Source organism: Vombatus ursinus, unplaced genomic scaffold (assembly GCF_900497805.2).
Source record: "Vombatus ursinus unplaced genomic scaffold, bare-nosed wombat genome assembly UNPS02014801.1, whole genome shotgun sequence".
NCBI lineage: Eukaryota > Metazoa > Chordata > Mammalia > Diprotodontia > Vombatidae > Vombatus > Vombatus ursinus.
Window position 1 is genome coordinate 6,475,163 of NW_020954579.1, and position 26,192 is coordinate 6,501,354.

At 50.3% G+C, this 26,192-nt stretch overlaps 1 protein-coding gene across 1 annotated transcript; it reads right to left on the bottom strand.

The window, feature by feature from the left end:
* Positions 1 to 207: 207 nt before the first annotated feature.
* COL1A1 (collagen type I alpha 1 chain) lies at positions 208 to 25,814 on the bottom strand. Its single transcript, XM_027872814.1, has 51 exons — positions 25,592 to 25,814; positions 23,750 to 23,947; positions 23,447 to 23,481; positions 23,304 to 23,339; positions 23,112 to 23,204; positions 22,952 to 23,020; positions 22,588 to 22,632; positions 22,170 to 22,223; positions 21,563 to 21,616; positions 20,844 to 20,897; positions 20,455 to 20,508; positions 19,950 to 20,003; positions 19,810 to 19,854; positions 19,509 to 19,562; positions 19,336 to 19,380; positions 19,059 to 19,112; positions 18,329 to 18,427; positions 18,191 to 18,235; positions 17,982 to 18,080; positions 17,709 to 17,762; positions 16,858 to 16,965; positions 16,539 to 16,592; positions 15,965 to 16,063; positions 15,545 to 15,598; positions 15,349 to 15,447; positions 13,627 to 13,680; positions 13,270 to 13,323; positions 13,085 to 13,138; positions 12,928 to 12,981; positions 12,207 to 12,251; positions 12,012 to 12,110; positions 11,644 to 11,751; positions 10,681 to 10,788; positions 9,642 to 9,695; positions 9,292 to 9,345; positions 8,903 to 9,010; positions 8,755 to 8,808; positions 8,147 to 8,200; positions 7,660 to 7,821; positions 6,988 to 7,095; positions 6,671 to 6,778; positions 6,494 to 6,547; positions 6,286 to 6,393; positions 5,612 to 5,665; positions 5,393 to 5,500; positions 4,839 to 4,892; positions 4,249 to 4,356; positions 3,866 to 4,145; positions 3,440 to 3,630; positions 2,725 to 2,967; positions 208 to 2,135 (listed from the first exon to the last, which is right to left on the bottom strand). The coding sequence occupies exons 1-51, from the start codon at positions 25,671 to 25,673 to the stop codon at positions 1,989 to 1,991; spliced, it is 4,362 nt and encodes a 1,453-aa protein (XP_027728615.1). The 5' UTR covers positions 25,674 to 25,814; the 3' UTR covers positions 208 to 1,988.
* Positions 25,815 to 26,192: the final 378 nt, after the last annotated feature.

The window sequence follows — 26,192 nt, forward strand, 5'->3', positions numbered from 1 at the left end:
AGGAAGTGAAAGTTGAAAAGAAAGAGTGAGCAAGAGAGAAAGAAAGTTTAGGCACGGAGAAGATAAGGTTTTTTGGAGAAAGAAGATGAGTGGAGTGGGGGGAGAAGAAAAGGAAGGGAATAGAGAAAAGTCCCCCAATCCCTCCAGACCATCCTGTAAACCTCCCCCTATCCCAGAGAGAGAAAACATCAGGCCACTACAGATGTGTTCGGGTCATTTTCACATGCTTTATTCCAGCAGTCAACATAATTAAAAACATCTCAAATTATTATACATACACAAAATAGGTACAGAATCCTTTGGTTCCTCACACTCCCTAGGGGGAAAAACTGCCTCTTGGCTAGAAAAGTTGTGCTTTGAAACCCAAAGAGAGGAGATGGCAAGAGAGGCATGGGGGGCGGGGGAGAAGGGGCAGAATGAAAGGGGTTGGAAAGGCTGGAGAGAAAGACAGAGGGTTTCAGAGCAAGAGGGGAGAGCGGTAGGGTGAGAAGAGGGAGGTGAGTAGGAGGCAAGAAAAGGGGGCAGAAGAGCAAGATGGAGAAAGCATGAGGGGTAAAAAACCGTTCAAAGGAAAGTTGAATCCACCTGCTGGTGAAGACAGGATGAAAAGTCAGCTTTGGTGCAGATCTCAAGCCTGCTTTTTTTAGTCCCTTTTTAAATAGCACCTTTAGAAAATTCACGAGTTCCCATAAGCCAAGAACAAACAAATGAAAAAAAAAAAAAAGCTTTGAAAAAAAAGACCGTAAAACAGAAAGGGAACACTCTTTGGCATGTGGGGGGAGGTCTCAATTTCTATAGCACCAGTGATCCCCAATCCCCTACCCCACCCCCAGTTTGGAAAACCAGGTGGCTGTCTATTCTTGCCTGGTTTTCCTAGCCCCAGCACGTCTAGGAGGAAAGGAAACGCAAACTTAGCACCTTTGATTAAAGTAGGGGGAGCCCCAGAAGGAGGAGGAGTATCCCCTCTCCACCCTAGGTCCCCCATTCCAAGCCCCCACAATGTTGCCCTGGCTGGCATGAAAAAAGACAAGTACGAGGTAGTCTTTCAACAACAGAAATATACATGGAATGAACAATTTCTCAGACCCAGCCCCATTGCCTGTGTGTGAGAGGCAGGTTTGGAAGGTGCCTGGAGGGGTTGGGGGTGGGGACTCCCAAATCAGCTGGTTCCACTTTACTGTCCCTCCACCCCTACCCCTTTCCAATTCTCCTCTAAACTTGGCAGGGGGGAAAAATCTCATAGGACAGCTCCAGGCCCAATAAGTCCCCCTCAAGTGGGGTCCCTCGCACACACTCCTCCTCTCAAACAGAGGGGTGCAGTACAGAGGCTTGCATTCAGATAGTACATCTTCCTTTGCAGTGGTATTGAGAAAAGAGACCAGCAGAGAAGCTGAGTCTGGGAACCCCATCTCCCCATCCCCTCCTTGAAGGGGAGGGTTAGGGAAGTAGGGGGCTGGAATGGAGAGAGGGTGGGGTAAGGCCGAAGACACTTGGTGTTGGAGCATCTGTTCTCTTGTTGCCAGGAAGACCACGGCCTGCCCCAGCATTTCCTGGGACGCAGGGGAGACTTGCATTGAAGGGAGGCTGTGGGGGAGAAGTCCCCAAGGGGAAGAGGTGGAGAAGGGAACAGAATGGCAAAAGCTGGGGCATCTGTAAGCCCAGAGGGCTCAAAAAGACTTACCCCCACATCGGTCTTCAAGCAAGTGGACCAAGTTTCCTTTTTTTTTAAAAAGTTATTTATTTATTCTTTTTTTGTAAGATTTAATGCTTTTGATTTAGCTTTGTTTTTTTGGGTCAGATTTGGTTTCTCAGAGGTGAAAACTAAGTTTTGAGAGATGAACGGAAAGGAAAAAAAAAATTTCCAAAGTTCATGTGAAATTTTCTCCTTTTTTTGACTTTTTTTTGTTCTGTTGGGTTGTTTTTGTTTTCTTCTGGGGTCAGAGGGAAGGAAGATGGGTGGGAGGGAGCCGGTTGGGAATGGGGAGAGTTTACAGGAAGCAGACGGGACCAATGTCGAAGCCAAATTCCTGGTTGGGAGCGCCAACGTCCATGGGAGCCACATCAATGATGGGCAGGCGGGAGGTTTTGGTGGTCTTGTATTCGATGACTGTCTTGCCCCAGTTTCCGGTGTGACTCTTTAGGAAAGGGAAAGAGGGGCAAAAGGAATTAGCTGTTGTCCTGTAGGAGTGACCCAGTGAAGTTATAGGGAGTAGTAGGGTAGGGGAAGGGGGAAGGGGGTCAGCAAGTCTCTTCAAAATCCCAGGTCTCAGGGGTCTGCACAATTGACCACAGGTACCATCTAAAAAGCCCACTTCTGACCTATTTCTGTGACCTATCAGCTTTTGACAGATGGAGGGAGGGGAAAGAGGATTTACTAGCTAACTGGTCTCAAAGCCAGGAAGACCCAGGTTGGAGTCCTGCTTCTGACACGTACTAGCTGGTAGCCCTGGACAAGTTACAGCCTCTCAGTGCTCTAGGCAAACCTCTAGGCCGCAGAGTATGTGTTGGACTGTATTGGTGGGGGGAGTTCCCAAAACCATTGAAATTCCCAGGTCCAGTCTCTATCCCAACCCATTTGCCTAGAGCCCTGGGCTAAAAACAAAACCCAGAGAGGTTATAGACTTGCCCAAGAGCACACAGCAAAGAATACCAACTCAAGGCCTCCATGGCAACCTTGGGGTTTAGTTTACAATGGCGGCAGAGAGGGAAGGGACAGGGGCTCACCGTGCAGCCGTCCTCGGTGACTCCATAGGTGAATCGGCTGTTGCCTTCAGCCCGGATCTCGATTTCATTGGAGCCTTGGAGAAGCAGAGCCTTCTTGAGGTTGCCAGTCTGCTGGTCCATGTAGGCCACGCTGTTCTTGCAGTGATAGGTGATGTTCTGGGAGGCCTCAGTGGCCATCAGGCGAAGGAAGGTCATCTGAATAGCCACATCAGCAGGGTCGGAGCCCTCACCGCCATACTCGAACTGTAGTGGAAAGGAGAAGATGGAGTCCAGCCTCTGTCCCCTGCCCTCTCAATTCTCGACTGTCCCCCCTTAATCTATCCTCTGCATGCTGAACCCGGAATCATAAGGCTAGATACTGTGTATGAGAGCTGGAAGACCATCTAATCTTCACTTTACAGAGGAGGAAATAGGCCCAAAGTTCCCAAAGAGGGAACTTGCCAAGGCCACACAGTCTATTTATGATAATGCTTCAGCTAGAACCCAGGCCTCCTGGCCTCCACTCTAAGGGGTATTGGTATAGTCCACCTCTGACCTCTCCTACCTTTCCCATCGATAGCCACCTCTATTCCTTGCTGTTTCCTCATCTCCCCCATCTCAATAACACTCCTTAAGGCCTCATCCCTATCCTGGGGAGTGTTATTATCTACCCCTAGACCCTTCCTTCTACGGTCTAGATCAATCCACCTTCCTTCTCCCCTTCCCTGTGCCTCACCTGGAATCCATCGGTCATGCTCTCGCCAAACCAGACGTGCTTCTTCTCCTTGGGGTTCTTGTTAATGTACCAGGTCTTCTGAGCCACTTTGGGTTGGGTGGGGTACACACAGGTTTCTCCAGTTTCCATGTTGCAGAAGACCTTGATGGCATCCAGGTTGCAGCCTTGGTTGGGATCAATCCAGTACTCTCCTGAAATAGGATAGAGAAGAAATAGAGAGAGTCAGGGAGGTGGGGGTCTGGTGTTGGGTGCCATGCTGGGAGTGATACCAAGGAAGAAAGGAAGGAAAGGAAATTGCTTGGCCCCTAGTCCCAGCAAAGTCCTCTCTTGTGGGAGTGGGCTGGGCAGCAAAGGGGAAGGAGTAGTTGGGAAGGAGGACACAGGAGGAGTTGGAGACCCCCAACGAGGGCTGGGGAAGGTCCTCACCGCTCTTCCAGTCTGAGTGGCACATCCTGAGGTCTCTGCAGGTGCGGGCAGGGTTCTTGCGAGTACCCTCGGGGCTTCGGATGTTCTCAATCTGCTGAGTCAGGCTCTTGAGGGTGGTGTCTACCTCGAGGTCACGGTCACGGACGTTGGCATCATCAGCCCGGTAATAGCGGCCAGAGTCATGAGCCTTCTCCTGGGGTGGCTGGGGCAGGAAGCTGAAGTCGAAGCCACCACTGGGGGGACCAGGAGGACCAGGGGGCCCAGGAGGTCCAGGGGGACCCTATGCAGAGAAGAGCAAAGGTTGGTGAAGGCCTGGGTTCTTGGGCTTGGAGCACCAGGTAAGCCTAGAGTGGGGGGTCAGCTAAGGAGATAGGGGTACATACAGCGGGACCAGCATCTCCAGTACGACCACGGGGACCAGGAGGGCCAATGGGGCCAGGAAGACCATTGAGTCCATCTTTTCCAGCAGCACCAGCAGAGCCAGGGGGACCCTGAGAGAGGACACAAGAAATAGTGGATTAGATCGACATTTTCCAAGGCTTGGCAACCCAGCTCCAGGCCAGATCCAACCTAACCACACAACCTCAGAATGAACAAACTCTGCACCAAGATCACATAATCCAAGTCAAACAATCCAACTCTAAAACCAACAATAAACAGTTCTGACAACATAGCCCCCACTGAGAAATATCAGACAACTGGGTCTGATCTCTCTCTCTCACCAGCATACATGCCAAGATGAGTCACTGTTCCATCGTAGCGGGGCCAAGAAACAAGAGGAAGGAATGGGGGAGGGAGACTGAATCCCAAGGACGATTGGTCTTGGGAATCAACACTGGCATTTGCTCTGTCCCCTCACCCCCCTACTGCACCTCCATTGCTCAGATACCCAAGTCTCCTGGTGTAAGACCTCAGAGGGAACCTGGGTGGGACAAGGGATGGGTACTAGGGAGAAAAGAAAGAAGTTACTTACTCGGGGGCCAGCAGGACCAGAAGCTCCAGAAGGACCTTGTTCACCAGGAGAGCCCTTGAAGGAGACAAAGATGAGTCAGAACTCAGGCTGGATTAAGTGATGTTGATGAGAGAAGGGGGAGGGGGGGTAGATACCAGGAGTGACCCAACCCTGTTCTCAGGCCCAGGAAACTAGAAATCTGGGCCAAAGGTCTCTCTAGTCTAAGACATTCCCACCCCCCTAATCCTTCATCCATGTTGTCTTCTCCCATTAGAGCTCTCTGAGTCCAGAGACTATCTTTTGAATCTTTTTGTAGCCCAGTGCTTAGCACAGTACCTGGCACACAGTAGGTGCTTAATAAATATTTACTGATTGGTAGAATAATTTCCCCTTCCCTATATTTTTCTAACCCAAAGACAACGCAGCTAATTCCTGTCCACACTATCAATCTAGAAAGGCTAATGAATTGTTCCAGTCTATGAAACTGAGGAATGTTTACATTGATACAACATTTCAAGGGAAGATGGTGGGAGAGGACCATGGAAAGGGAAGGGGACAGAAAAAGAGATACTTACAGGAGGACCAGGGGGACCCTGGAGACCAGAGAAGCCTCTGTGACCTTTTATGCCTCTGTCACCCTGTTCGCCAGTCTCACCCTTGTCACCTCGGGGGCCTTGGGGTCCCTAAAAGAGGAGAGAAGTGACATTCAAACAGGTGAAGGGCTCTCAAGCACCCAGATGGGCAGGGGTCATTGTTTACAGTGGCATTTGAGGGGATGAGGATGGAAGACTCACAGCGGGGCCACGGGCACCAGTGGGACCAACGGGACCAGCAGGACCAGAAGGACCCTAAAGGGATGGAGAGAGAAAGAGAGCCAATGAGATATCGTAGAACCAGCCTGACTCAGGGGTCCCCAAGTTTGTACAGCTCCCCAGGAGCTGTGAACCCTCTTTCCATGAATCGCCCATTCTATTCTACTCCACAAGTTTAAATATACTCCCCTGCCCTGGCCTCTAGCTTTTCCATCTCCCTCTCAGATCAGCCCCATACCCTCTACCATGGCACTACCCTCAGTTTCTAATCATTCTCCTTGCCAATCTGTCCACCTCTTCCCCAACATCCCCGATCTTGAGGAAATCCCTCCCCCAGGACTCCTGTGCTCTACTTGGCAGGAGGAAAGATTTTTAGGGACAAGTCTCAGCTCTGAGAGAAGCTGGCTAGAAGGTGACCCTGCTCCCTCTCCCTCCAGTGTAGCTCCCATTTCCTGGGAAATCCAGGGAGTCATAAGCCTATGGAGCTTATTATAGGGAGATGACTGTCCCACAAACCCATCTTTCTTCCTAGAGAGTCTCCCCCTTGACCTCTCCACCCCACTCCATTTCAGCTAAGTAAAGTCAACATAAAGTCTCCCGATAAGCTCCCAAGAGCTTGCCCTAATTTCATCAAGTGCTGAGGAACAGTCACTTACAGTCTCTCCACGATCTCCAGCCTTTCCAGCAGGACCCACGGGGCCAGGAGCACCAGGAGCACCAGGGGCACCAGGGGGGCCAGCAGGACCAACCTCACCACGGTCACCCTAAAGGGGAGGAACAGGAAAAGGGAGAGGAGTAAGGGCAGGGTCAGTGCTGCTGAAGAGCGTGCAAGAGAAACAGATTTGTCAGGGGGGTTCTGCTCACCTTGGGGCCTGGAGCGCCATCACGACCAGGGGAGCCTTCAGCACCAGGAGAGCCCTGAAGGGGGAGAGGAGAACACCATCAGCCCAGGCCAGAAAGGCATACAAGCTGGGCTAATGCAGGTCAGCAGCCAATGCAGGGGCTACTGGGAGTTCTGCCCCAAAGAGCTTTCTTCCTCACCTCACGTCCAGATTCACCAGGGGGTCCAGCCAATCCGGGGGGTCCAGCAGGGCCGGGGGGGCCACGTTCTCCACTTACTCCAGAAGGACCTTGTTTTCCGGGTTCACCCTAAATACAGGGAAGGGCCAGGTCAGAAAAGGGATGAGAAGAACTTTTCTCCCAGGGATTCGATCTGTCCTCAATGGTCACACCCACTCTCCTCTAAGTGTCTCCCCCGTTCCTCTTCCTGCATCTCTCCTGTTCCCATCACTACCTGCTCCCTCCCAAATCTCTCATGTTATTGAGATTTCCCAGAGGGAAAAGCAGGGGATACTCACAGAGGGACCAGGAAGACCAGGGAAGCCTCTTTCTCCTCTCTGTCCAGGCAGACCCACCACACCACGCTGTCCAGAAATACCTTGAGGTCCGGGAGTACCAGGGGCACCCTGAAGGAGGCAAAGGAAGAAGTGACAAGGGGCAGGTTGAGGAAGGGAGGAGTACAGGGAGGGAACTTGACTTGGATTCATTCACACCTCAGATCTCCTGAGTCTTGTTGGGTGGTGAATTAAGCCAATTTCTGCCCCAGGACACTGTCCAGCAAAGGGGCACGAAGGGGCCTGACCTCTCCAAGCTTGCTGGCAATAATATTCTTCTTTGGGATGACAGGTGAGGTTGAGAGAAGGCTGAAAAGACTCCCTGATTTGGGAGCTGATGGGATAGGGAAAATAATGGTCATAATACTAAGCTGAAGCTAGCAAAGCACTTTACACACATCAGCTTATTTGATAAGAAGTTGTGGGTCACACCCCTGCTTAAGAGGGGGGGAAGCATTGTATACAGTTCCCTATGATCATTTTTATGGTGATTTCTGAGCAGTTACCACCTAGGAGTTATCAGAAGCCCTTAGCTGACAGGCCTGAGCATAAGGTATATTGGTTCCAGAAGAGGCCATTCTATTCCTGGGAGGTTTCTAGGAGCTACTGGAAGAGACCAGGGAGCTCAGGACTTACAGCAGGGCCATCAGCACCAGGAGATCCTTTCTCTCCACTTGGGCCAGGGGGACCAGCAGGTCCGACTTCACCAGGACGTCCAATAGGGCCAGTCTCACCACGGGGGCCTTTGCCGCCTTCTTTGCCAGCAGGGCCAGGAGGTCCAGGGGGTCCAGTGTTACCCTAAGTGGCAGGAAAAGTGGTCAGGAAGAAAAAGGCTGGGGCCCTTCTTAAACTCTGAGGTTGTCTGCTGAGACCTGGTATACCCTCACCATGACCGGCACATTGGGTGGGAGGCAGAGAAGAAGGCAGTTACTGGGCCACCAAGGGCTCATGCAAGGGGGACACAGTTGCATAGCTATGAGTCCCTCTGTCCTAGCCTCCTCCCCACTCACTTGTTCTCCATCCTGATTGCTGAGATCAGCTACCCCCAACTATTTCATTCTAGACCCCTCCTAACAGCATTGATCAGGACCCCCTTCACCAAATTCTTCCAGTGGGTACTTACAGAGGGGCCAGGGGGACCAACTCTTCCAGCAGCACCAGGGAAACCAGTAGCACCCTACAAGGCAAAATTAAAAGGAGGCATCAGAGATATGAAGAGTAGTCCAGGTGGGCAGTAGGGGAGGGAGAAGGATGTCAGGGGTAGAGGACAGGCTCCTCTGTGGGATATGCCCCAGACTCACTCTGTGCCCTAGGATAGGGGAACCCTAAGAGCTAGATGAGAAGGATAGTTAATAAGCCTTATTTTAGTAACTCTAAGATTTATAAACTATCTCCCTCAGAATACTGGGATGGAGGTAGAAAAATATTCTCCCCATTTTATAGATGAGGGTACTAAGGCTCAGGGAGATCAAATAAAATAACTTCAACTCTAATTCAGGTCTCCTAACATCAAGTGCAGTGTTCTTTCCTCTGTAATACCCTTGGAGGGGAGGGGGGCAATTTACTTAAGAGTGAGGGAGGGTCACTCTGCCAAGTGTCCTTATTGGTTCCAATTCTCAGAGTTTCAGGTTCTGTATCTAGTCTTTGGACTGGCTCCAAGGTGAGATTTCTGTGCCTGAGTGTGTCCCTGGTAGGGGCTGGAGGTAGACCTGGGTGGTGGGTGATACTTACAGGAGGGCCAGCGCTGCCACGGGCACCTTTAGGTCCAGGAGCACCAACATTACCCTGGAGGAGAGTAAAAGGAAGATGTCACAGTTGTAGAGATCAGTTGTGCGGAGAACTCATGGGAAGGGTCACCATGGACTAATGAAATACTCACAGCAGGGCCAGGGGCACCAGTAGGTCCAGCAGGGCCAGGGGGACCAGCATCACCTTTGGCACCAGCATCACCAGGTTCACCTTTAGCACCAGGTTGACCATCAGCACCCTGGAAGAGGGAAACAAAGAGAGGTGAACAGGGGAGCAGAGCTGTGGAAACATGGGGCTACAGAAGGAGATAGGGCATTAGACTTTACACACATTCCTATTACAGGGATCCTTAAGACCAGCAACACCCACTCCTACCAACAAGAAATAGAAGTCTCTTCCCATCATTCCTGATCCCTTTTCATTTTGGGGGAGTCCCCATTCTTTGTCCCAGGCTTAAGCATGCATGAGATGCCTGGATCCCACTGGGGATGGGAAGTGAGACAGGGGCTTGGTACTTACGGGAGGACCAGCAAAGCCAGCAGGGCCAGGGGGGCCAGTCTCACCACGCTCTCCCTAAAATAGAAGGAAAGAGAGAAATAGTCAGAAAGGAAACCTTGAAAGGAGAGGGCGTGAGACAATGAAAGAGGAAGATGAGAGAGAGATGTTTGCAAATGAGAATTCAGAGATGCAGGGTGAGAGGCGACAGTGGAGTGGAGAGAAGTGGGGGAGTCCTAGAAAGAAGAGTCCCTGGAGAGACATGGAGGGTAAGGAGGGAGGGAGTGAAGGCGTAAGGTGAGGGGTCTCAATGGGCTGTAGAGAGTGGTGGGGAGGCGAAGGAAATCTCCCAAATAATAGGAAAAAATACTTACAGGAGCACCACGAGCTCCAGTGGGACCAACAGGGCCGCTGGGACCAGATTCACCCTGGAAGGCAAAAGGGAGATAAGGAACAGGCAGGAACAGGAGAGCAAGGAGGTGCTCTCAATGGATATATTCTGTTGACTGTAGGCTGGTATCACCCTACACCCATAGGTCCTTCAGCAGGATTCCAGGAGATGGAAAGCTCTTCTTTGGGACCATGGTAGCTTCTGGATTTCCCCGCACACATGTCTAATTCTCTATACCCACCTACTTGTCAGATCTCTTCTCTCCTGCCCTTCGGCTTTTATAAGATCCTCACTGCCCAGTCTTCCTTCTTCCTGGCCAATAGCAGCTTAGCTCTGCTTCTTCCCCCCACGCCCATCTCAAGAAATCCCATGCCCTGTTATTAACCACTCCTTCCCCTTATGCAAGGTCATTAGCATCGTCTGATGCCCAGTGATTAGAATGCCTTCACCCTCCAGGCTAGCCAGTGTAGTTAAAAACTCTGGAGCTAGGGTCAGAAGATGGTTCAAAACCCAGTTCTGACACTTGCACCTGAATAACCTTAGCATAAATCAATTTACTTCTCTGAATTTTGCTTTTCTCATCAGTAAAATGTGGGCATGGGATGAGATGGTGTCTACCATTCTTTGCAACTCAAAAATCCAATGATTCCTGGGGTCCAGTACCCCCACACAAGAGGAAAATTCATCTTCATGTCATACTGTGAGGCACTGTGATACAGTGAAAAGAGAACCAGCCTTGGGTCTGGGGGCATAGGGGTTCAAGGTCCACTTCTGACACACTCTGGCTGTGGGACCTGACCCTGGGACAGTACTCAGTTCTCCAATTAACTTAGCCCTGACCTGCACTGGAAAAGGGACTTTACTGTTCCAGGGATTCCTTATATCACTGAAATCACAGGTCCCATCCTTATTCTCTCCTCCTGTGAGGGAGGGGAGCAGCAGAACTGTGTGGGGCACCAGAATGCTCCAGCAACCGCAATCTATTTCAGAGAAAAGTTGGAAAGGGGAATGGCTATTTTTACCTTGTCACCAGAAGGACCAGCGGGGCCAGGGGGACCAATGGGACCAGTCAGACCACGGACACCATCTTTGCCGGGAGCACCGTCAGCACCTTTGGGGCCAGCATCACCCTAGAGACAGAAAAGACAAGAACCTTGTTTCAGCCAAGATAGGGTGCCGGGTCCAGGGTCAAAATGGCACCTGCGAGCATTCCTATAGGGGGCATGTGCATGAAAGCCAAAAAGAGAGTTGTCATGATGGAAACAAACGAAGCCTGGAGACAAGATACCAGAGAGGGACTCCCCAGCCCCCTCTCCTCACTTTGCTCATCCCCATAATACAGGGAAAAACAAGAGATCATTTTAGAGAAAGGATTTAAGGAAATAGATTGATGAAATTAAGAAACCAAAGGCTTTTCAGAGCAGATTAGAGACAGTAATTTCTTCTCTATAAGCAGGGTTTCCAACTCTATGAAGCTGAAACTATCATTCAGACCCAGGAAAAACTCTGGATCTAACCGTTAAACTTTCCAGATAAGAGGGTTCCTCATCACAGGACACATTTCAGAGGCTTTCTCAGCCTCTTATCTACTGAGTGATCCAGGGAGATTTGAGACCCTCTCTCCTCAACAGTAAGGGGCTTGTATTGAAACCAGGAAGACTTGGGTTCAAGTCCACATAGATTAGCTCTGTGACCCCGGGCAAGTCACTCTCATCTCCTTAGTGATCTAGGGAGATAATTTGAGGCCTTTCAGCAGCAGAGAGGACTCTGGGTAGGGACAGCAGAGTAGAGGTGAAGCATTTGATGAGAAATAAAATGAGGGAAAGAGAGAAGTTCAGGAAGCCCAGAAAAGTAAGCAGAAGGAAAAGATCAAGTTGTAATCCCAATCAATATCCCAAGTCAATATCCCAATGATATACATCCAGAAGCTAATAAAAGGGCTTGGTAGGGGAGTAGGGGTGGAATTGGGCAGGGGATGGACTCACTCTGTCACCCTTGGCACCGGGAAGACCTGCTGCACCACGTTCACCGGGCATTCCCTGCAGACCAGGGGGCCCTTGGCCACCGGGAGCACCAGGAGCACCAGCATCACCCTATATTCCAACCAAGAGGAGCAGGGTTAGTTACACACTGGAGAACTTATAGCCCTTCCATTTGGCCGCATGACGTCAAAGGCAAGACACTGGCTGATGATGAACTGAAGGGCAAGAGCCCAAGCTTAACGTAGATGCTCCACAGCTACTTTCCATCTATCAGACTTGAGGCTAAAAGGAAGACCCCATGCCCTCCCTGGAGAGTGGGTCAAGCTTCCCACCCCACTCACTGACCCCATCCTCTCCAACCTGTTCCTCACCTTAGCACCATCATTTCCAGGAGCACCATTGGCACCACGAGGACCCTGAGGGCCGGGAGGACCTTGGACACCACGTTCTCCAGGGAAACCTCTCTCACCCTAGAAAGGAAGAGATAGGATAAGTGATGGTGCCATGGGAAAGACCACTGCAAAAGATAAAGAACTGGAGAGGACTGAGAGAAAGGGCCAACTTACTCTTGAACCGGAGGGGCCGGGGGCACCAGCATCTCCAGGAACACCCTATTGGGGAGGGAGAGAAGAAAAAAAGTCAGAGTCAGGGTGAGGGGAGAGAAGAGAGTAAGGCATTAGGGACCTATGGTCAAGTATAAATTCATTCACTCATTCGTTCATTTATTCATTCATTCATTTACTTGCTCGATTTATTTTTAGGGACTCCCTTCATATCAGGCAGGCATTGCACTAGACATGGGAGATAAAATATGTCTCTCCCCTTTACTTCAGATTGCAGACCTACATTCTTGTTTGTAATTAATGCCCTGTTCCTGGGCTTTGTCTGAAAGGGTGATTGGTAATTACGATGTGATCTCAGTCGGCCCAGCACTAATACATGGCTTCCTTGCCCTGCAGCTCCATCCCCAACCTCTTATGTCCTGCTTCCTGGACACTCTTGGGAGGTGTCAGACCCAGTAATGGCGTAAGAGTTGGGGGATGGGAGGAGACGAAAAGATCAAACTCCCAATGCTAGAATGCAGAAGTCATTGTGAAAGGGGGGGGGGAAGGGAAGTGAGAATTTTTATAAATCAGCTAAGAAAGTGAAGCTAGCTAGCCACTGTCCTCTCCCAAACTGTCTCATGCAGAGGTACCGCTAGCCTTGTGCTACCTCAAGAGCCCTGGGGGGGAGGAAATTAGACATTCTCGAGCATTCCCCTCCCTTTCCTCTGGGAAGCTCACTTACCTGTTCACCGGGTTTGCCTGCTTCACCAGGAGGGCCAGCAGGACCGGGGAGACCCTGTGGGGAATGGGCAAGAGAGGAAGAGTTGAGAATCCAGAAGAGAGCATAGAATTATTCCCCACATTCCTCCCCCAATTCCCAAGATTCTCTGCCTCCTCACCTGGAATCCAGGGGAGCCAGCAGGACCCTGTTCACCTCTCTCACCAGCGGGGCCCTGTGTTCAGAAAAGCCAAGAGGAAGGCTGGGATCAGGTGGTGCCAATGGGAAAGAGGCAGGCAGCCCGCCTCCACAGTCTTCACCTTGGCCCCCACCCCTAAGCCAGTCCTCCCAGGAGGGGACACTCACAGCAGGGCCAGGAGGACCCTGAGCACCAGCTTCTCCATCTTTTCCAGCAGCGCCCTGGAGAGAGAGAACAGAGTTCGGGATTAGAGGGTCAGTGGGGGAAGCTTAGATTTCAGATGGGAGAGTTTGGGGAGTGAAGGAAGGGGACTGATCTGAAGGAAGCCAGGAGCTTCCTGAGCTCTTCCCCTAAACCATATGCAGCAGTTTAGAGCTGAAGGCTCAGAGTCCAGCCCCTGTTGCCATGGCTACTGATGCTGAAGGCCAGTTGTCTCCCAATGTGCTGGGGAGTAGCACTAAGATGAGGGTCACTAAGAAGGTGATTGGGCACTGAGGGGAAAAGGGAATGGACAGAACACCTACCACAGCACCAGGGGGTCCAGGAACACCTCTTTCTCCAGCCTTGCCAGGTTCTCCCTAGGAAAGAAAACCTTGGGTTAGAGTTAGGGTAACAGAAATCAGAAACTTCCCCAAGGCGCCCAGAGGAGAATGACCTCAGGGCCCCCCAGACCCATGACATTTTCCAGATCATCAATGCTGCCCCCCTTTTGTCTTAGGGATTGTTCTTTGACAGGCTTGTTGTTTTGTTTTTTTTTGTTTGTTTGTTTGTTTTTTAATGGCAGTTGATAGCATAGGCAATGATTGAAAATATTACTGAATTCAGCTTTGCAATTAAATTATTCCACTTGGTGTCCCAGAGAAATCATATACTTGCCAACAGCTTCCAGCTCTTATCAAGGGACAATTTAAATACTTTTGCTTCCTCCCCTTTTTCAAATACTACGGGTTCTGGGAACAAGACCCAGGAAGTGCTTAAGAAAACTGGCTGCCCCAGCTTTATCCTGGATCTCCCTCCATCTTCCAACCTCACCATTCCCAAGGGGTTCATTTCACCATCACCATAACCCTCCCAAGCATTCTTCTTAGCCTAGGATTGTGGGCAGTAATGGAGTGGGAGCCAGAGGCTGGCTGTGAATCTCACTTCCCCCATTTACCACCAGGCGAATTTCTTAACCTCTCTGGGCCTCAGTTTCCTTGTCTGTAAGGTGAAGGGGGGAGGTCCCTTCCAGCTCTAAATCTATGATCTGCATCCCTCCCTCAAACCTCAATTTTAGAGGCAGCTAGGTAGCACAATGGATAAAGTCAGGGGTCCTGGAGTTAGGAAAACCTGACTTCAGATGCAGCCCCAGACATTTACTAGCTGTGAAGTGCTTAGCTCAATGCCTGGCACTTAGTAGGTGCTTAATAATTTCCTGCTTGCTTGCTTTCTTCCTTCCTACAGAGGAGTCAGGGGAGGGCCAGAGAATTCCATCATAAATTAGCTTTAAGAGGACTTTCATTATATCTCATTTAAAATCTCTCAGAAACCCTGCCAAAATGGAAGGGCAGAAAGGATTTTCTCCTTATTACAAAAATGGGAAAGGAAACTGAGGTGCAAAAAGCAGAAGTGATTTTTTTCAAAGTGGGTTAAAGAGAAGGCTGGAGCAAGGCCTAGGCCTCAGCACTCCTTACTTCCATCCAAGGATCTTGTCACCATCTCCTGCCCTTCATTCCTTCAATCTCCTTTTTTCCTTCTTGTCTTTCCTCTCTTTTTTCCCTTCCCCTTCTCTTCCTCTTCACCCTTTATTTTTCCTTCCTCTTCCTCTCTCCTGAGGACATTTTCCTCCACACTCAGATCCCAGATCCTTCAACCATAAAACATCCCTCTCTGCCAAAATCCTCTATACAGATATCCAGAATGCAAGTTCCTTGAGGACAGGGATGGGAGATCCTTAAAGTACACTGCATAGAGCCTGCTTCCACCTCATCCCCATTTATTTATCAGAACTATGGGTTATCATTATGGACTTATAGAATGTAAGAGCTGCATTGGATCTTAGAGATTATTTTATAGATGGGGAGACTAAGGCACAGAAAGAGAAATTGACCTGTCCAAGTTGGCGCAGTAAGTTATTGGCGGAGCTGGGCTAGAATGCAGATCTTCCATTTTCAAATCCAGGGCCCTTTCCCTCAGAACACACTGTCTTCCCCACTCCTGGCTGGAGGGGGAAGGAAGAAGGCAAGGTCAGAAGAGGGGATACTTACAGCAGCACCCTTGGGTCCAGGGAATCCCATTACACCAGCTTGACCACGGGCACCAGGAGGGCCTGGAGGTCCAGGGCGACCATCTTGTCCAGCGGGGCCCTAAGGATGGACAACAAGGAAAGAGAGTTGAGGACAGAGGGCCGGAGGCAAGGACAGGAGGGCAGGCAGGGCCAAGGTAGAGGAGGGCAGTACTTACGGGAGGACCAGTTTTGCCATCAGGACCAGGGCTGCCAGGGCTTCCAGTCAGACCCTAAGAAGGAAAACAGACAACAGTGAGACAGAAGAGAAGGGATCCCCTTTTCTGTAGATTTCCACCCCCACCCCCATGTTAATTGTACTTGTCTCTTCTGAGGGAGGGAGGCTGAAATGGCATGGATGGGCAGAGGAAGGGTGACAGGTAAGGAAGGAAAACAGCCACGTGGAAGATTTGGGAGGATGGCTAGGCCATAAGACTGACTGCCAACTTGGGCTGATCTCAAAATGCACACCAGAGTGGCACTGCCCCGGAATTATTTCTGCCATGCCATGTAGTGTTCTCTAGAAGGTCCCCCTCCCTCTTCACTTAGTGATACCCCATCTCAGAGAGAGGCTGTCCTGGGTCTCTCTACCATCTCACCTTGGCACCGGGCAGACCAGCCTCACCGGGGCGACCAGATTCACCAGGAGATCCTTTGGGGCCAGCGGGGCCGGGAGCACCACGTTCACCGGGAGCACCCTAGCAAGGAACACAGAAGAGTCAAGGTCCCAGAACCAATGGCTTTCTCACCTTTCCCTGGCCAGAGTAGGGGAGTCAAGGCCTGCTATCTACCACCAGAAAAAGCTGATTATCTGCAAGGGGATGGGAACATAAAGGTATCTCATTAAGGCCAAGAAGGCTGTCTGCAAGGAGATGCAGGACTTCTTTTTTGGTGAGCTGTGCCCCAGGCCTGTCCTTTATAGGGAGCCACTGGGAGGCCTTTTACCCTAAGAAAGATGCCTCCAGCACCTGATTCAATGCCTTGCATGTTGTAAAGGCCAAATATGTGTTTGCTGATGTGATTAAATTTGAATTGGACACAGAATGGGAAAGGATCAGCAAATTAATGGCAGTTAATCCCTCCCTCTACCCACCCCCCGCCCCCACACCCCAAACCAAGATATTCCTGTGATTGTGCCTGCCAAGAAGATAGAAACAATTAGAAGGAAATCACCTTAGGACCAGCAACACCATCAGCGCCAGGGAAACCACGGCTTCCAGGACCACCCTATGGGGGAGAGAACATGATGAGTTAGAGCTAAGAATAAGAAAAACAGGGTGGTAGAAGGTATGGATGCCCTCCCCTGCCAGGCAAGGCCTTTACCCACTCAGGAGGAAATGTTATGCCAGGGCTGAGGTAGAAGGTACCCATGAGACTAAAGGATGTCCCAAAGGGCCTGAGAAGGATGCAGAATGCCCACTGGGCAAGATGCCAGGGGCTGGTTGAAATTGGGAAGAAATCAGAGAAAAGGAGAGTGGAAGCAGCCACTTACTCGTTCACCAGCGGGGCCGGGCAGACCAGTAGGTCCAGGTTCACCACGGGATCCTCTCTTGCCTTCCTCACCTGCAGGGCCAGGGGGTCCTTGAACACCAACGGGGCCCTAGACAATGAGTGGAAGGTGAGGAAAGTTACTTGTGAATGCTCAGTTCCAAGCACTAAGTTTGGGGAGAGATTGAGCTCTTTTCAGCTGACAAACATGCCCTTTTCTCTGACTCCAAGTGTGTGTTCTGGGAGTTTCTCATCTTCCTTATCAGACTGGGAGTTTCCTTAGGGCAAAAATCTCTCTTTCTCTGTGTCTCTCCCTCTGTCTGTCTCTGTCTCTCTGTCTTTCTGTGTCTGTCTCTCTCGACTAGAAGCTACTTGAGGGTAAGTACTATGTCTCCTCTATCAGTTGGGGGTTCCCTGAGCATTAAGACCTCATCTCTTTATCTTCCTCAAAGTCTAGCACAAAACTCTCCCCAAAGGACACCTCTCTCACCTGTTAGGTCTGAGTAAGAATGTACTCAGATGTACATTGGTACATCTAATAATAACTGATGCTTATAAACTGCTTTAATGTTTGTGGAATGCTCCATATCCACTTTCTTATTGGAGTCTCACCCCAGCTCTGGGAGGCAAGTGCTATAAGTATTATCACGCCCATGTTACAGATGGGAAAACCGAAGCTTAGAGAAATGAAGTGACTTGCTGGGGTTCTACAGTTAGTGTCAGAGGCGTAGTTTGAATCTAGATCTTCATGACTTCAAGTCCACCAACCTAGCCACTCCACCATGTATGTATTCATGAATGAAAGCACGTGTGTATGTGTATGCACTGAAGCATAAAAGAGAAAAGAATACTTACAGGTTCTCCTTTGGCACCAGCATCGCCTTTGTTACCAGGAGCACCAGGTTCACCCTAAAGGGAAGAAAGAAAAGAGAAAGGGTTGAACTGAAGAAAGAAGGAGATAGGAAAGGAAAGGACAAGGAATCTCAAGCCCAAAGTCAAAGTTGACCCCATCCTCTGGAGATCTGGACCCAGGCACAGTTGGGTAATCCGAAAACAGACTGGACCAAATGCCAGTCAGCTCTAGTGCCAGCTATTAGGAGAAGTGGCAGAGGAAAGATGGGTACTTACACTGTTACCCTTGGGACCAGGAGCACCACTGGGGCCCTGAGGTCCAGAAGGACCACGTGCACCAGGGAAGCCAGGAGCACCAGCAATTCCAGGAGCGCCCTATGGGAGACATAAGGGAAGACTCAGTTCTCTGGTCTAGAAGGTCACGCTCCATCCTAGGGCATTGCAGGACACTGCGAACGGAATAAATGGTACTGCAAGATACTTACATTGGCACCTTTGGCACCAGGTTGTCCATCAGCACCAGGGTTACCCTAGAGCAAAAAGAGAAGAGAAGGAATGAGTGATGTACACGAACTCTGAAGCTGGCCAGAGGTCAAAGAGCACAAAGGTAGGCAGTTACTTACAGCAGGGCCAGCAGCACCAGCGGGGCCAGGGGGACCAGGCTCTCCACGGACACCCTGGGGACCTTCAGAGCCACGGGCTCCTTGGGGACCAGCTTCACCCTGGACCAGGAAAAGAATCATGAACCAGATGCCCAGGGTCAGCCCCCTGCATCCTCCCCCTCCTTCCTATCACCTTCACCTGATGCTCACTCTTATAGGGAGGAAAGACAAGGGAGGGAAGGAGAAAAGCTACTGTGGTTCCTAGACTTTCAGAGAGATGGGAGAAGGGGAGGAAGAATTCTTCTTGCTTCATATGAATGAGGCTCTGGATCAGGAATCTATGTTCAGGTAAATCCAGGATCAAGTATCAGGAATTAGGATTGGAAGTGATTTGGAAATCAAGGCCTTGATTTGATTGGGCATCAAACAGAAATCTAAAACTATGGGACAACTTCCCAGGGGATGTTTAGGCTGGTGATTCCTAAAGCATGGACTTCTCTTTTCCTGTAGCATTGACTCCCTTCAGAGGAAGGTGAGGTGGGAGAGTCAAAGTGGGGAAAGATCATTCTCAATTGGGGCACTGTCTGTTGACCCATGAGAAGCAAGGCCCTTGGCCAATTTAGCTCCAAACTACTCTCTCAACTCCCAGCAGCCCAGCTAGGATGGGGATGGGATGAGGATCTATCTGTTTAAGGATCCCTTGTGTCTAGGAAGAGGTTGAAGGAAGTGTACAGGATGTATGGATTCTCACCTTAGCACCAACAGCACCAGGGAAACCAGGGGGACCAGCAGGACCAGTGGGACCCTGGAAAAGAAGGGGAGACCTTAGTGGAAAGAAGGAGAGAAGCCCTCAGACCCTCCCAGCCAGAGTGGGAAGGTATCTAAAGAGGCCCAGAGACAAAGAGCCTCTATGTCTCCCAAATCCTGTCCCAAGCGATCTTCATTTGCCCATGACGACAGAAGCTGACCCAAGAAGTCCCCCTTTTCCCAATCTCTGTGGCACCACAAGGAATTTTGGGCATACTTACTGGGGGTCCAGCAGCACCAGTTGCACCATCATTACCACGAGCACCCTGAAAAGAAAAGAAAGGAGGAAACATCAGTTATGCTTATATTTAATGCCTATGGACTGCTCAGGCCAGCCAAAAGTCACTGCAGTGCCCAAAGGGCATCCAGAATGTCTGAATCATGTGATACTTACAGCTGGGCCAGGGGGTCCAGGGCGGCCTCTCTCACCAGGAAGACCACGAGGGCCCTGAGGAAAACCAAGAGAAGCAAAGTGAGATAGAGTGAAGGGGGGGGTGCGGTTTTCTCTATCCCCATCACCTCTCCAGACACCCCTAACTATGCTTTTTATAAGCACCCAGAATGCCAAAGGTGTCTTCAAGAAGCCTACTGTGGAGGGCTCTCTTTTCTCCCAAGAGATTACCTCCTGCAGCCCTGCCACCCTCATCTTGGGGGCCCTCTGTCTCCCCTGCTCTTCAAGGAGCTAGCACACCTACCATTTGTCCAGGAGCTCCATTTTCACCAGGGCTGCCAGGCTCACCCTAGGAAGCAGAGGGATAAGAATGAAATTTTTTTGTCAAAAGAAAGGGAGAGATGAAAGAAAGCTGTTATTCACTCCTAAAAAGTGATCTCTTACCTTAGGACCAGCAGGACCACTGTCTCCCTTGGCACCATCCAAACCACTGAAACCCTAAAAGAATAGAAAAAGAGAGACACCAAAGTGAAATCCTAGGGGGGAAAAGGGTAGATCCCACAGCCTCCATTCAGGTTAACATTCATTTTTGGAGGCTTGGAATGAGAACACAAGCCAGTAAGAATGGAACCTGTTTATGAAATGGTCACTGCACATATCCCCTGACTCTAGACTGAATTGACAGTCAACCATTCCATCCATAAGGATACCTGATTCTTCCCTTCTCTCATTTATGTTTTTAGTGATGATTCTACTTCTTTACTCAGCAATACCTTCCAAGATCCAAACTACTCAAAGGAAGATTTTTTTTGGATACCTAACCTAAATCTCTCTCACTTTCTGAGGACCCTTTACTAAATTCTTCAAACCAGAGCCCTTTGGCGGCTTGAAGGCTGAGAGTGGGTTAATTTGAGATTTTTTAGACTGAAATGGACAAGAGAAGGCTTACCCGGTGTCCCTTCATGCCAGGGAGACCAGCAGTTCCGGGCAGACCTCGAGCACCCTGGAGAGAAAGAGCAGAAGGATGAATAGAAATAAAGGCAGAAGACAATGGAAGGGTGCCCTGTTAAGTAAAAGGTGGAGGGTCCTTCATGGAGTAAATCTCTTGAACAGAGACAGAATGGGTGAAGGCAATTGTTATTTTCACACCTAACCCCATCCTAAGCTCCATCACCTTTCCAGTCACTAAAATCTAAAAGCCATGAGAAGAGGCAGCCCATGTAGGACTCACAACGATCAGTAGGGGGAGTTTCCAGGATTATACTGGCTCTGCTAAGGAACCCAATACCGGAAGGCTCAAAAGCCTGGGTTCTAGGCCTCTCCCAAGGCCTCTCTCACCTGAGGACCAGGAGGACCACGTTCACCAGGACGACCAGGTTTGCCAGCTTCACCCTGAAAGGAAGAAAGGAAGTCATCAAGGGGAACCTCTGTTAAGGGTCATTGCACCCAGTCTCCTGCTGTCATGCCAAACTATTGCTCACCAGTTAGGAACTGGACTGGACTAGTCAATCAGGGGAAGCTTGGAATGATGACAGGTTCTCTTGGAGCTATTAAGGACTGAGGGTCAGGCTTTAATGAATATGATTTCATTTAGCCCTATTTCTGGAGCAAATTAAAGCCTTAAATGCTTCCTTTATTAGAAATATTTGCACCAATCATTAAATAGTTAACATCCCAGTCTCCTAGGCTTGGGTACAAATTTGTGTTGCTCTGAGGTAGTAAGCCTGGCCAAGCCATTTTCTCTGGCTTAGTTACAAGCCTCTTGGTATGGTCTATGGACCTATTGTGCAAAAAACAGAAAGCAGTCTATGCTTGAAATACTGAAGGTGAAAATTCTCCCTGAGGATTAAAGAGAAGGACAGTTCCCAAGTGACCCCAAAGGTGTTGTGCAACAGGAAGAAATCCATGTTCCATTTTGAATGCCTCTCCTTCAACACAGTCTCCCTTTGAGGGAGCCCCTAATGGGAGGTGTAGCATTGAATTAAAGGGAATGCAGGCTTCTCTGCGGTGGGCAAGAGGAGGGAGAAAGGATAGTATGCATCTCAGGGGTTACTTACATCATCTCCGTTCTTGCCAGGAGGACCAGCAGGACCTCGGGGACCCATGGGACCCTAGAAGACACACAAAGAAGGTTAGGCTCATCCTGGTACGAGTGTGTGCAAAATGCAAAAATGGAATAAGGCAGATGGGGGGGGGTACCTATGGGTAAACACTTCCTCAAGAGTGTATCTGAAGGGAAGAGGACAAAGTTTGCAAAAAGAGACAGTAGGTGGCACAGTAGGGAGACCCCTGGATGTGGAGTGTGGAAGGACTGAGTTCAAATCCTGCCTCAGACACTCACTATCTGTATGGCCCTGGGTAAGTCACTTAACCTCTCTCCATCTCAGTTTCCTCATCCATAAAATGGGGGTCATTATAGAGTTGACCTCACAAAGCTGTTGTGAGGATAAAATGAGATAAAATATGTAAAGTGCTTTGCCAAACATAAAGCATTATATAAATATTAATTATTATTAAGATGAAGATACCCTTCATTTAAAAATATGTTCATGCGGGGGTTTTCTGGTGGGGGAAGATGTGTACATGAATGAAATACTTGTTGCATGGTGGATGAATGGGAGGAAGGAGAAGGGCAGAGAAGATGGAGTTGGTAGGACCACTTACTGAAGCTCCAGGCTCTCCGGGTTCACCAGGGGGGCCTTGGAAACCTTGGGGACCCTGGAGGAGGAAGAGATTGGGGAAGCATGAGAAGGGCGTCATCACCATAAGATTCTCATCCCTGCCATTGTCAGCACCGTCACCATTATCCTCTTCATTCACCACCATCATTCAAACTCAACATCTATCTGTTAATTGTCTACTTTGTGCTAATTAACATAATCTTCATCAGGCTAATTAGCATCACCATCATCCTACTTACGGTTTCTCACCTGCCAGAGGCAGGCAGCATGGGGCCCCTGACAATATCTGAATGCCCCAGAAAGAGAATCCTGAGCACCTCTCCCCTATCCTTTCCCTATGGCATCCCAAAGCAGACTCAGGCTGAAGATCTTCAAGTGACTGAAAGACCACAGATACTTACTGGTGAACCAGGGGGCCCTGGGAGACCACGAGGACCAGAGGGTCCCTAAGGAGAGAAAAGAGAAACAATGAAGACAGTTAGAAGGGAAATGCAAGGCATAGAACACTATCTTTCATTTCCCATGGGTTCTCTGTTGTCCTTAGCCATTCTTGAAATTCCAAAATAGGTCTTTACCTCCTAACAAGACCTAACAAATATGGAGATGAGTGACCTTCTGGCCCCAACTCCTTCTCAAGGTCTCCAAACTTACTTGCCTTTTTTTGTATCCCCAGTCCTCAGCACAGTGCTTAGCACATAGTAGGTGCTTAATAAATGTTTATTGATTGATTGCTTTCCTGGCCTCCCTTTGCCCTAGTGAGCTTACCATAGGTCCAGGCACAGAGATGCCAGCTGATTTCTCATCATAGCCATAAGACATCTGGGGAGCAAAGTTCTAGGGGGAAAAGAGAGAGAGAGGGAAAGCGTCAGGTCAGTTGGTGGTAGGGGGAAAAATCCTTTCAAGAAGGACCTGATTATATACTTACTCCTCCAAGGCCAGGGGGACCAGGGGGACCAGGGGGGCCGGGGAGACCAGGCTGTCCTGGGATGCCATCTCTTCCAGGTGGGCCTGGGAGTCCCTGCCAGGGAAAGAAAGCAAATGCCAATATGTGAGCCACAAAGCAGGCCCCATATCCTCTGTCCACCACCAAACTTCCAAAGGAGATTTAAAAATTTACCCTTTCACCTCGGGGTCCAGTATCTCCTTTGGGACCCTGTGAGGTTGGAGGAAAAAGAAGAAAGGAACAAAGGTTAGACAAGTGGATGGGCAATGGAGGAGGATATACATGAGTAAGGCAAAAAACCAAGAACTATTCTTTACCTCGGCTCCTGTTTCTCCGGGAGAGGATGGTGAAGCTATTGGGAGGAAGAGAGAAAGAATCAGAGGGTGACTGACAGCAGAGGGGTAGGGATGGACTAGAATCCTACCCCAGGTCCCCATAAAAACCAAGACCTCTAGTGGTCAGAGAAGATTGAATAAGAGTGGGGTAGGATGGGGGAGGGAGCGGGGAGGAAGAGAAAGAAGAGAGGCAGGTCCACTGCATGACTTGGAAAGTCAGGAAAGAAGCGAGGAGAAGGGACAGCAGGCGTTGATTGGTGGGATGGAGCGCCGGGAGGGCCATACCGGCATCGGCACCAAGGCAGGAGGGGCAGCACTCATCGTCTTTATACTGGACGTTGGGACAGTTGGAAACGTCTTCACAGATGATTTCGTCGCACAGGATGCTTCCGTTGTCGCAGACACAGATTTGGCAGGTCTCAGGTTTCCATACTTCCCCGTTGTTGTACTTTATGCCATTCTGTACACAGGTGCCTTCTGGAACTGGGGGCAAAGTTGGAAGGGCTGAGTCAACAGGGGATTGGGGGAGGGGAAGGGGAACCTTTCTACCCAGCACTCCAGAGGGGTCCTACAACCAGCTCGTTTTTCTCCCTCTTCCCCAGAGCCAGGGAAGCATTGGATTTGTCACTTCCTACACCCTCAGCATCTGTTCATCTCCACGCCCCCCAACCCTTAAGACTCATCTGCTTCTCATCAGGGGCTCAGTGACAGCAAAGGCTCAGGGCCAGAGACATTCTAATTCTTTCCAGTTTAGGAATTTAAACAAAGCTTTAGGCCAATTGTTCCATCCAGTTCCGACCTTAGTTCATTGGGGCGAGGCCAAGTCAAATAAAAGTTGGGGGTGGGGGAGAGGGTGGTGAGAATGGAACAGAAAAGGCCCCAAGTGTGGAAGGGGGGGGAGATTTGGGTAGGGATGGGAAGAAGGAAGAGGGTCACGGGGAGAGATTCTTCAGAGGGGGCAGGTGGAGAGGGGAGGAATAGAGAAAAGACAATGGGAGGAAAGAAAGAGAAGTGGTCTGGAGGAGGACGAATGAAAGTGGGAAGCAAGGGAGGGAGTCACCCCAAAAGACTATTGTGCTCCTCCAAGCCAAAAGACACGCCCTAACGTCTATCCTGATTTTCTCATCCCTTTGGTCCTTTTCTCTCATCATACAAAGACACCTCCAAAGCGAGACCTAATGGTCGCGCCCTACCCTCACTTCCCTGAGTCAGCTCTTTCTGGGTCCTTAAGTGATTTTGAACCAAACAATAAGAAAAATAGAAAACTCCGCAAAAAGTCCTTTTGAGTCCCTCCTCTCAACCCCCGCGCGTGCAACTCCATGGTTCACCACGAGGTGGCACGCAGCGCTAGGGAATGGACTCAGGCGGGATAAAAGGGGAGGACGGTTTCCCTCGGCCCCCAGCGAGCCTGAGGGATTGCCCAGATATCCCGCCCAAACTCCCCCTTCCCCACCCCACTCCCTCCCGCCTCCCCGGAAGCGGGCGATGCGCTGTGGTGTTCCGCTACCTTGAACTCAAGGGGAGGCGCAGGAACCTACTCCCCCAGGGGGCCAGCAGAGGGCGCTGGAATTCCACCCTGTCCCCGCCCCACTCAAGTTTCTCCTCCTCCTGCCCCCACAACCCCCCATCCCTCGCACACCCCACCCCTCCACTTGCAGCAGCCCCCAAGCATCCCAGGAGCTTGGAACTGCGTCTAGACTGCAGAGTCTGCAAAAGCGTTTTTCCTATGAATCATCCTTAATTCCTTCCTGCTGGCTTTTGCATTTTGGGTTCCATAATCCTAGTCCACCACCCACACCTCATTTGTCCCCCAGTTCCCCTCCTTTTAAAGCCCCCAACAACACTTGTTCTATTGTCCACGGGGTCTTCTTTGAGCTCTCTCACCCACCTAACTCACTGTGAGCTTGCTCTTCAACCTGCTTCTCTCTGATGGGGTGTCACCCTTCCCTCAAAAAATACATCCCTTACTGCCTCAAACTCTCGCTCGTCTATGAAGACTCCCCTCTACACCCCGAGCAATCCAGCTCAAGCAGAAAATGCCCAGGAAGTGTGTTAATGAGACACTGATAAATGAACTCCTCCACTTACACGCATCCCCCCCCCCCCCAAAAAAAGTTTCCAACTTACTGTCTTCTTCGTCTTGGCCATGGGTGAGGACGGCAGTGACTGCTAAGAGCAGCAGGAGCCGGGCATCCACAAAGCTGAACATGTCTAGGTCCTAGACATGTAGACTCTTTGGGGCTTGGGGTTGGGGGGTTACCGTCCACTCATGCGCGGCCTGAGATTCTTGGGTACCTCCTGCTCAGACCCCAAGGAGAAACTCCCGTCTGCTACAATGCCTGTGCTGGGCCCCTCTTTATACTGTCCTGGGATCCCAGGGAAGGAGGGATCCAGCCCCCACTGAGAGGGGGAACGGGCCACCCGCTGCCCAGCCAATCAGGGCCTCACAGTCCGGCCCCCAATTTGGGAGTTGGAAGGGAGAGGAGGGAGAGGGGGGAGAAGTAGGAGGAGGGAAGAGAAGGGAATCTGCCCTTTACTTTCCCTGCCCCCCCAATCTCTCTGTCTTCTCCTCGGTACCCCCTCCCAATGTGCCCAGCCTAGAGATACGGCTTGCTAGAATATGAGCTGGGTTCCCCGTGTAAACTTGGGGGGCATTATAGGGGAAGAGAAGGCTTTCTTTTCCCCGCTATATCCTGGGACCTCTGAATGGGGAGCAACCACTGGTAAA

Excerpts from the sequence above, each read along its gene's own strand:
- COL1A1 (XM_027872814.1), bottom strand. The coding sequence starts at position 25,673 with ATGTTCAGCTTTGTGGATGCCCGGCTCCTGCTGCTCTTAGCAGTCACT. Across the intron at positions 23,948-25,591 it reads TGGCCAAGACGAAGAAGACA|TTCCAGAAGGCACCTGTGTA; the intron begins GTAAGTTGGAAA and ends CTTTGCCCCCAG. Across the intron at positions 20,004-20,454 it reads CTGGCATGAAGGGACACCGG|GGTTTCAGTGGTTTGGATGG; the intron begins GTAAGCCTTCTC and ends CTATTCTTTTAG.